Raw genomic sequence first — 10,340 nt, forward strand, 5'->3', positions numbered from 1 at the left:
TCAGCCGAAAGACGTCCACTGCTGGAAAAAAGGCCTCCCCCAAGGATATCCACAAAGACCGGTCCTACGCCGCTCGCATCCAGTGACACCTTATTTCGGCGTAATTAATAATGCGACGGGCGCCCGCATTGAGTGCGAGCGCGACAACAACATAATTACGCGCGAGCGATAAGGATGGGTAGCTTGGGGTCATTGGACAAAATTCTACGTGCTCGCAGACCAGACTATAGTTGTCCTGTCAAGTTGTCTCGGGGTCGAGTTGTCGTATTTCCACGGGAATAGTAGGGGTGTGGTCCAATAATATTCTGCTTTAAACAAACTCAAAATGGTTTATTAACGCAATATTCCCAATTGTTGCAGATCCAAACGGCAGCGATGGCGGACACGGACACAGAGACGGTGCCGAACGGGAACGCGGCGCTCTCAGCTGAGGAGGAGGACGAGAGGATGAAGCAACGGCCTGCGGATATTGATGCTGTGAGTGTCCAAGATTCTATGCTCGGAGGGTGCCATCTGATAAGCAATATGACTAAGCGTTTTCACATTTAGGCGAGTTTAGCAGCGCGAAAAACGCGCGACAGACGCGCTGGCGATAATTTCATACTATGTGACAGCGGATGCATGCCTTCACATTATAAAAACGCCGCTGCCGCGCTGCTGTCGCGCTTCTAACGCCCTAATGTGAAAGCGCTCTTAAGCTATGATGTATGATTCGGGATCGTCAGGTGGATGATATGATCAGGTGATAGTCTCCATTGCAAAAGGACTCTTTTTCCCATCTCCACTGCAGGAGACTCTCGAATTTACCAAAAGAAAGCGCAGGATTTGACCTACATTTCCCACGTTTTGAGGAGGTCTGATACTCGCATAGTTTCTTCGAATGTTGCCATCCCTCTCACGCAAAATGAGATGCTGGCAAGAGCGACGGTAACAGATAGATCAAAGACACAGAGACGGTGCCGAACGGGAACGCGGCGCTCTCGGCTGAGGAGGAGGACGAGAGGATGAAGCAGCGACCCGCGGATATTGATGCTGTGAGTGTTCAGGGTTCTGTGCCCGAAGGGTTGAGTTTAAGAGGGTGCCAAGTTGCCAACCAATATGTCTCTAAGCTAATGCTTATAGGTCGTTCATCATCGACATCAGGTCATTTAGTCTCCACTGCAGTAGGTAGCCCTCTAACCCATTTACCAGAGGCTGGCATATACTCCCGGGTATCATATCGGGTCTTTTAGTCTCCATTGCAAAAGGACAACCTCTTTTCCATCTCCACTGCAGGAGTATGACCCTCACGAATTTACCAAAGGAAAGCGCAGGATTTTGCCTACACTTCCCACGCTGGCCACACGCTTTGAAGAGACTGGTGCATTGCTTTCTATAACTGTCCAAACTGAATACAAATTCTAGAATCTTCCACCAACTTAATTTTTCTTCACCATTTCCAGGACGTCCGCGAAATGGAGCGTCGCAAGCGCGTCGAGGCTCTCATGTCTTCGAAGCTGTTCCGTGAGGAGCTGGAGCGAGTGCTGGACCAGCAAGCTCATGAANCCCATGAAGGAAGCGACGCGCCTCTCCTGCAGCGTATAAGAGAGATGGTTGGCGGGCGGCTGCATACCGGCAGCCTCAGGGTAAGTGCAACTGTATACTGTAAGTCCAGGAGTTAGAATGCATATTCCATCTGCCAGATTTTTTCTCTGTGCTGGCTGGGCCATGATCTGGTTTTGGACAAATGACACTGTAATAGAGTGCATATGCCATCAGCTGTATCCTCCAGCAGATTCAGAGCAAGTGGTAGCCAAATGCGACTAGCTCCAGGAGTTAGAGCGTATATTCCATCAGCTAGCTTGGTGCTTCGCGCTCTACACAACACAGCCTCGGACTAATTGATGGCAAAATACGACTATATTGAAAGGTCTTACAGAGTATAGTCCATTGACCAGCTTGGTACTCAGTCATGTAAGATGTGTGTTACAAAGCTGGGGTAATTTCTGAGTACTTAAGTACATAGTCCATACATCAACAGGAGAAACGAACCTTTTTCTGGGTTTTTAATCAATAAAGGGGTGAAGCAACGTTTCTGTAACATTAGTAATGTAACTAAAATAGATAGACACGGGTCTTAACGCGACATTTATGAATGAGTTACATTATGTATTTTATTTATTTATTTTGAACTTAAATGCTCATAAAACATTGTACAGACGACAGCACGTCAACGTAACCACTGTGGGTTCTTGTGCAATTGTAATAGGGGCGAGTTTGCAACAAAAATGGGTAGCCTGCTGTGCTGTCGTGTGTACATATAAGGCGGATTTAATGCCTTTCGGCATTTTCCTCCAGTCAACCTTAGGGCCAAACTGAAAATAAAGTACATATGTACTCACGGCTTGACGTTTCGGCTGCTATGCTGCAGCCGTGGTCACGAGCAGACTGGCGGCTCGCGGCGTCGTCCATTCGGGCGGGCTTGAAATATTATAGTTTTGTACTGATTGTAATTATTATCTAATCTTGAGCACCATCATCCCCAGGGTCCAGCCTGCGTGCTGCCCATCAACGACATCCGAGGCATCGAGGGTGTGGGCTACGAGAAGGGCGAGAAGATCCTCCGCTGCAAGCTGGCTGCGGTCTACCGGCTCGCTGACCTGTTCGGATGGACGCAGAGTAAGTAGACCAGCCCTAGACGAAGTACATGGACCAGGATCCATTACATTCTAGAAATATTCTAGAAGGGCGAGAAGATACTCCGCTGCAACCTGGCTGCGATCTACCGGCTCGCTGACCTGTTCGGATGGACGCAGAGTAAGTAGACCAACCCTAGACGAAGTACATAGACCAGGATCCCTATGCAGAGTTACATTCTAGAAAGATTCTAGAAGGGCGAGAAGATACTCCGCTGCAAGCTGGCTGCGGTATACCGACTCGCTGATCTGTTCGGATCGACTCAGAGTAAGTAGACCAGCCCTAGACGAAGTACATAGACCAGTATCCCTGGACGGAGTTACTAGAGACAGTTTCAAGAAGTGTGAGAAGAGAAGATCCTAGATACTCCGCTGCAAGCTGGCCGCTGTCTACCGGCTCGCTGACCTGTTCGGATGGACGCAGAGTAAGTAGACCATTGCTGATCAACCTCTTTAAACATACCAAATGTGGTCAAATACCTGCCTTGTTATGCATAAAAAAAAATACAAAAAATCTAAAGTATGCCTTCGAAAGTGACAGTTGTCGCGACAAGGCGAAATTGTGTTCGTTCGTTCGTTCGTTTCAGCCGAAAGACGTCCACTGCTGGACAAAGGCCTCCCCCAAGGATTTCCACAAAGACCAGTCCGTAGGAGAACTAGAGTGACTGACATAGCCCGCAGAATCGCTAAAATCAAGTGGCAGTGGGCGGGGCACATAGCTCGAAGAGCTGATGGCCGCTGGGGCAGGAAAGTTCTTGAGTGGCGACCACGAGCCGGAAGACGTAGCGTGGGCAGGCCTCCCACTAGGTGGACCGACGATCTGGTGAAGGTCGCGGGAGGTGCCTGGATGCGAGCGGCGAAGTTGTGTGCATGAACCTAATTTGGGCAGCTCACTTGCGAAACGCTTGTGCCGTATCTTCCCATTCTGTCTTAATTAGAGATGTAAATTGACTGAATCTGACAGATCAAAAACTGTCAAACTCAGTCAATCTCAGAAGTCACGATAGCCGAACGGTGAAGGGGTCGGACTGGCCGACTCGTAATCCGGGGAACGCGGGTTCAGTTCCCGCTGCCGCTCGACTATTGTGGTGAGCTCACTCTTGACAAGCATAATAATATTTAGCTTAGTACGAGGGGCTAACGGGACTATTAGATTTGTGAAATAACAAATTACTTATTAATCTTTTAAAAAAAAATGCTACATAACGTAATTTTTTTTCACTTTCCAGCTGGCCTAGCCGGTCAGATCACCGCGCGTCTGAACACCGCCGTGGAACAAGTCTTGACAACTCCTCGAGGACTCCTGCCTCATGAGGTGACGGCTTCTTCGTTGGTGAAGGTTGATATGCAGGGTGTTGTGCAAGATCAGGGCACCACTAACTTCCCCGTCAATCAAGAGGGTAAGTCTCCGTAACCTCTGAAACTTTGATTCTCAAGCAAAGTGACAATGGTACACAAACGTCTTTGGAAATGTCGAATTTACGACTTTGACTCAAGATAAGTCTATCCCCGACAACTTGACCTCATGACAACTTTGACAATATTTGACAACTCAACCGCCGGCAACTCGAATCCCGATAACCCGAAACCCGACAACTCGTTTGTGATGTCACGAGATTACTTGACAAATAGCTGTAACTTTGGCTGTATTTCCTATTTTTTTAAATGAAAAGTCCTGGATTATTTTAAAAATATATGCCCTGATGGTCTTATACACCCTTGAAAGCATAGAACCCGTGTAACCCACTTTAATAAACTCAACACTTATACAGGGTGGAAACGTTAAGTGATCTCGAAAAATTGATTACTGATTCTGAAAGTACTTCACAAGCTCTTTCAAACGGTACCAATAATAGGTTACAGAATAAACTGAATCTATCCGAAAATTCAATGTTTCCAGCTTGTTTAGTTTCCACCCTGTATTAACGGACTTCAATAAAATGGAGGTTCTCAATTTGGTTGGTATTTTTCTTACAGGANCTCATGAAGGAAGCGACGCGCCGCTCCTGCAACGCATTAGGGAGATGGTTGGCGGGCGGCTGCATACCGGCAGCCTCAGGGTAAGTGCAACTGTATACTGTAAGTCCAGGAGTTAGAATGTATATTCCATCTGCCAGATCTGTTCTCTGTACTGGCCGGGCCAGGCACTGGGTGGTTTCGACCAAATGAGACTGAAGCTCCAGGAGTTAGAGTGCTTAAGCCATCAGCTGTATACTCCAGCAGATTCAGAGCAATTCGAACTCCTCCTATGTTCTTCTGATTAATTTCGTTGCGGGTCCAATGACAGTTTAACTTTCCCCCGGGACAAACTTGACCTTCATTGGTTGGGTTTTTGTGGCGGTCAAGCTGTAGATCCTGGCTACACAGGAGTTGCAGTGGTGGGAACGAGAGGTGGGAATAGTCCCGTAGATTCAGAGCAAGTGGTAGCCAAATGCGACTTTAGCTCCAGGAGTTAGAGCGTATATTTCATCAGCTAGCTTGGTGCTTCGCGCTCTACACAACACAGCCTCGGACTAATTGATGGCAAAATACGACTATATTGAAAGATCTTAAAGACTATAGTCCAATGACCAGCTTGGTACTCAATCATGTAAGATGTGTGTTACGTAGCTAGGGTAACATCTGAGTACCTAAGTACATAGTCCATCCATCAACACGAGAAACGAACCTTTTTCTGGGTTTTTAATCAATAAAGGGGTGAAGCAACGTTTCTGTAACATTAGTAATGTAACTAAAATAGATAGACACGGGTCTTAGCGCGACATTTATGAATGAGTTACATTATAAATAATAAATAAATCTTTGGACAATTTCACACAGCGCCAGCTAGCCCCAAAGTAAGCAACTCAATGCTTGTGTTTTTATTAAATACATACATATTATACATACATATTTACACCCAGACCCGTCACAGAAATTAAAATTCATAATTTCAATTTCTGCCCGGCCGGGAATTGAACCCGGGACCTATCGGCATAGTAGTCCGTTTTGAACCACTACACCAAACGGCCGACAAGTAATTTTACAAGACAATTATGTATTTTATTTATTTATTTTGAACTTAAATGCACATAAAACATTGTACATAAAAGGTGGATTTAATGCCTTTCGGCATTTTTCTCCAGTCAACCTTAGGGCCAAACTGAAAATAAAGTACATATGTACTCACGGCTTGACGTTTAGGCTGCTATGCTGCAGCCGTGGTCACAAGCAGACTGGCGGCTCGCGGCGTCGTCCGTTCGGGCGGGTTTGTAATATTATAGTTTTCTACTGATTATAATTATTATCTAATCTTGATCATCATCGTCCCCAGGGCCCAGCCTGCGTGCTCCCCATCAACGACATCCGAGGCATCGAGGGTGTGGGCTACGAGAAGGGCGAGAAGATACTCCGCTGCAAGCTGGCTGCCGTCTACCGACTCGCTGACCTCTTCGGCTGGACTCAGAGTAAGTAGACCATTGCTGTCATCAGCCTCTTTAAACATACAAAAAATCTAAAGTATGCCTTCGAAAGTGACAGTTGTCGCGACAAGGCGAAATTGTGTTGTTCGTTCGTTCGTTCGTTTCAGCCGAAAGACGTCCACTGCTGGACAAAGGCCTCCCCCAAGGATTTCCACAAAGACCGGTCCGTAGGAGAACTAGAGTGACTGACATAGCCCGCAGAATCGCTAAAATCAAGTGGCAGTGGGCGGGGCACATAGCTCGGAGAGCTGATGGCCGCTGGGGCAGGAACGTTCTTGAGTGGCGACCACGAGCCGGAAGATGTAGCGTGGGCAGGCCTCCCACTAGGTGGACCGACGATCTGGTGAAGGTCGCGGGAGGTGCCTGGATGCGAGCGGCGAAATTGTGTGCATGGACTTAATTTGGGCGGCTACCTTGCGAAACGCTTGTGCCGTATCTTCCCATTCTGTCTTAATTAGAGATGTAAATTGACTGAATCTGACCGATCACGATGGTCAAAAACCATAAATGACAGTTCAAAAACTGTCAAACTCAGTCATCCTCAGAAGTCACGATAGCCGAAACGGTGAAGGCTTCGGACTGGTCGACTCGTAATCCGGGGAACGCGGGTTCGGTCCCCGCCGCCGCTCGACTATTGTGGTGAGCTCACTCGTGAAACAAGCATATTTAACTTAGTATGAGGGGCTAACGGGACTATTAGATTTGTGAAATAACAAATTACTTATTAATCTTTAAAAAAAATGCTACATAACGTAATTTTTTTAACTTTCCAGCTGGTCTAGCCGGTCAGATCACCGCGCGTCTGAACACCGCTGTGGAACAAGTCTTGACAACTCCTCGAGGCCTCCTTCCTCATGAGGTGACGGCTTCTTCGTTGGTGAAGGTGGACATGCAGGGTGTTGTGCAAGATCAGGGCACCACTAACTTCCCCGTCAATCAAGAGGGTAAGTCTCCATAAAGGTATCACGACAATTCAACTTGATGTACCTAGCTACTATGGAACTATGGAACCTTGACAGACTACGGAACTCTGCGACTGACTACAGACCCCTCTAGACACTATAGGACCCCCTAGTTAGACACTACGATACCCCTAGACACTACGGAACCCCCTAGACAATGAAACTTCTCAGATACTACGGAACCCCCTCAGTATTTACGGAACCCCTAGACACTACGGGACCCCCTAGACACTGAAACTTTTAGATACTACGGAACCCCCTCAGTAATTACGGAACCCCTAGACACTACGGGACCCCTAGACACTACGGACTCCCCTAGACACTACGGGACCCCCTAGAGACTACGGACCCCCTAGACACTACGGGACCTCTAGAGACTACGGAACCCCAGCTCACCGCTCGTGAACGCCGCCGTGGAACAAGTCTTGACAACTCCTCGAGGCCTGCTGCCGCATGAGGTGACAGCTTCTTCGTTGGTGAAGGTTGATATGCAGGGTGTTGTGCAAGATCAGGGCACAACTAACTTCCCCGTCAATCAAGAGGGTAAGTCTCCAGAACCTCTGAAACTTTGATTCTCAAGCAAAGTGACAATGGTACACAAACGTCTTCGGAAATGTCGAATTTACGACTTTGACTCAAGATAAGTCTATCCCCGACAACTTGATCTCATGACAACTCTGACAATATTTGACAACTCAACCCCCGACAACTCGAATCCCGATAACCCGAAACCCGACAACTCGTTTCCTGACAATTCGTCCCCCGAAAACTCGTTTGTGATGTCACGAGATTACAAATAGCTGTAACTTTGGCTGTATTTCCAATTTTTTTTAAAATAAAAGTCCTGGATTATTTTAAAAATATATGCCCTGATGGTCTTAGACACCCTTGAAAGCATAGAACCCGTGTAACCCACTTTAATAAACTCAACACTTATACAGGGTGGAAACGTTAAGTGATCTCGAAAAATTGATTACTGATTCTGAAAGTACTTCACAAGCTCTTTCAAACGTTACCAATAGGTTACAGAATAAACTGAATCTATCCGTAAATTCGATGTTTCCAGCTTGTTTAGTTTCCACCCTGTATTAACGGACTTCAATAAAATGGAGGTTCTCAATTTGATTGGTAATTCTTTTACAGGATTCTCCTTGCACGCGAGCGTTCACGCAGCGCGTCCCGACATCCGCTGCGTGTTACATCTTCGTGCACCATCCGCTCTGGCCGTGTCAGCCACCACGGGCGGTGTGCTGCCGTTGTGCCACGAGGCTGCGCTGTTGGGACCCATCGCCTACCATGATCCGCCTTACGGTAAGTGTGAAGTCAACATCATCAGGGCGCGATACTAAAGTGTGTACACTGCACGTCCCGACATCCGCTGCGTGTTACATCTTCGTGCACCATCCGCTCTGGCCGTATCAGCCACCACGGGCGGTGTGCTGCCGTTGTGCCACGAGGCTGCGCTGTTGGGACCCATCGCCTACCATGATCCGCCTTACGGTAAGTGTGAAGTCCTCAGGTCATTTAGTGTCCACTGCAGGAGCGTGACCCTCAAATTGGCACTTTAGGACCACCCTCAGTCTTCCTGCGATCACTAGGGCGCGACACTAGAGCGTGACACTAGGGCGTGACACTAGTGTGTTACAGTAGGGCGCGACACTAAAGTATGACACTAGGGCGCGATACTAAAGTGTGGCACTAGGGCGCGAAACTAAAGTGTGATAGTAGGGCGCGACACTAGGGCGCGACATTAGAGCGTGACACTAGGGCGCGACACTAGTGTGACAGTAGGGCGCGACACTAAAGTGTGACACTACGAGTGTGACAGTAGAGCCCGACACTAAAGTGTGGCACTAGGGCGCGACACTAGAGCGTGACACTAAAAGTGAGACAGTAGGACGCGACAGTAAAGCGTGATACTAAGGCGTGACACTAGGAAGCGACACTACACTGCACGTCCCGACATCCGCTGCGTGTTACATCTTCGTGCACCATCCGCTCTGGCCGTATCAGCCACCACGGGCGGTGTGCTGCCGTTGTGCCACGAGGCTGCGCTGTTGGGACCCATCGCCTACCATGATCCGCCTTACGGTAAGTCAAATAGAAGGATATAGGATCCAAGAGAATAATAGGACACTAAATTTTGGCACTAGGGCGCGACACTAAAGTGTGGCACAAGAGCGTGACAATTACCTAAAAATTGTATGACAACTACATCGCTATAGAATAGGGTATTTGACACCACCAATCAATTACCATACTTTTTAAAACTGTCAAAACGACACTCTCCCATAGATTTTGTACGGCAATACTAGCATGTGACGTCACAATTTTATCAACTCAATGATAATACTTTTTTCAATTATAATGCAACCAAAAATCGTAATTTACAGGTAATTAAAAATAAATTAAGTTTTCAAGACCAGAAAGAAGTGTCTTTTTAAAAAAGTTGTGCTTTAGAATTATTGAGAAATGGTGTCAAATACCCAATTATCAATTATCAATAGTAGTTTAACGTGGAAGCGCCCTAACCCGTCATTTTGCTATCTTGTTGATATTGAGTTTTCTCATTTATTATTGTTTGAAACAATTCGTCCGAAGCAATTTTCTTGGACAGGTTTTTATTTAGCTCCATTTATCCACAGGCGTCCTCGACAACGAGGAGCGCGACAAGCTGGTCCGCGCTCTCGGGCCGACCTCCACCGTGCTGGTGCTCAGCAGCGCCGGCGCCCTCTGCTGCGGAGCGACCCTCGAGGAGGCCTTCCACCAGGCGCGCCATCTGGCGGCCGCCTGCGACGTCCAGCTGCGGCTGGCAGCCGTGCCTCGCGCCGAGTTGAAGCCGCTACACGCCGCCCAGCAGGCACAGGTGCGACACTAGGGCGGGACACTAGGGCGGGACACTAGGGCGGGACACTAGGGCGCGCCATCTGGCGGCCGCCTGCGACGTCCAGCTGCGCCTCGCCGCCGTGCCNTGTAGGATCCAAGAGCAATAGGACACTAAATTTTGGCACTAGGGCGCGACACTAAAGTGTGGCACTAGGGCGCTACATTAAAGTGTGGCACTAGGGCGCTACAATAAAGTGTGACACTAGGGCGCTACACTAAAGTGTGGCACTAGGGCGCGAAACTATTGTGTGGCACTAGGGCGCGACACTAGAGCGTGGCACTAGGGCGCGACACTAAAGTGTGGCACTAGGGCGCGACACTGAAGCGTGACACTACGAGTGTGACAGTAGAGTGTG

The 10,340-nt window shown here is 48.1% G+C and overlaps 1 protein-coding gene across 1 annotated transcript; it reads left to right on the forward strand.

Annotated features, from left to right (window-relative positions):
- Positions 1–360: 360 nt before the first annotated feature.
- LOC114358425 (protein hu-li tai shao-like) lies at positions 361–10,015 on the forward strand (the record flags this gene model as incomplete). Its single annotated transcript, XM_028312397.1, has 10 exons — positions 361–477; positions 939–1,034; positions 1,443–1,625; positions 2,526–2,658; positions 3,905–4,075; positions 4,653–4,735; positions 5,989–6,121; positions 6,910–7,080; positions 8,242–8,409; positions 9,744–10,015. Coding segments are annotated over 10 exons (1,488 nt in total), but the record flags the coding sequence as incomplete, so codon positions are not given.
- Between the last annotated feature and the right edge of the window lie 325 nt (positions 10,016–10,340).

This window comes from Ostrinia furnacalis, unplaced genomic scaffold, assembly GCF_004193835.3.
Source record: "Ostrinia furnacalis isolate ACB-3 unplaced genomic scaffold, ASM419383v2 OfSCF3918, whole genome shotgun sequence".
Classification (NCBI taxonomy): Eukaryota; Metazoa; Arthropoda; class Insecta; order Lepidoptera; family Crambidae; genus Ostrinia; species Ostrinia furnacalis.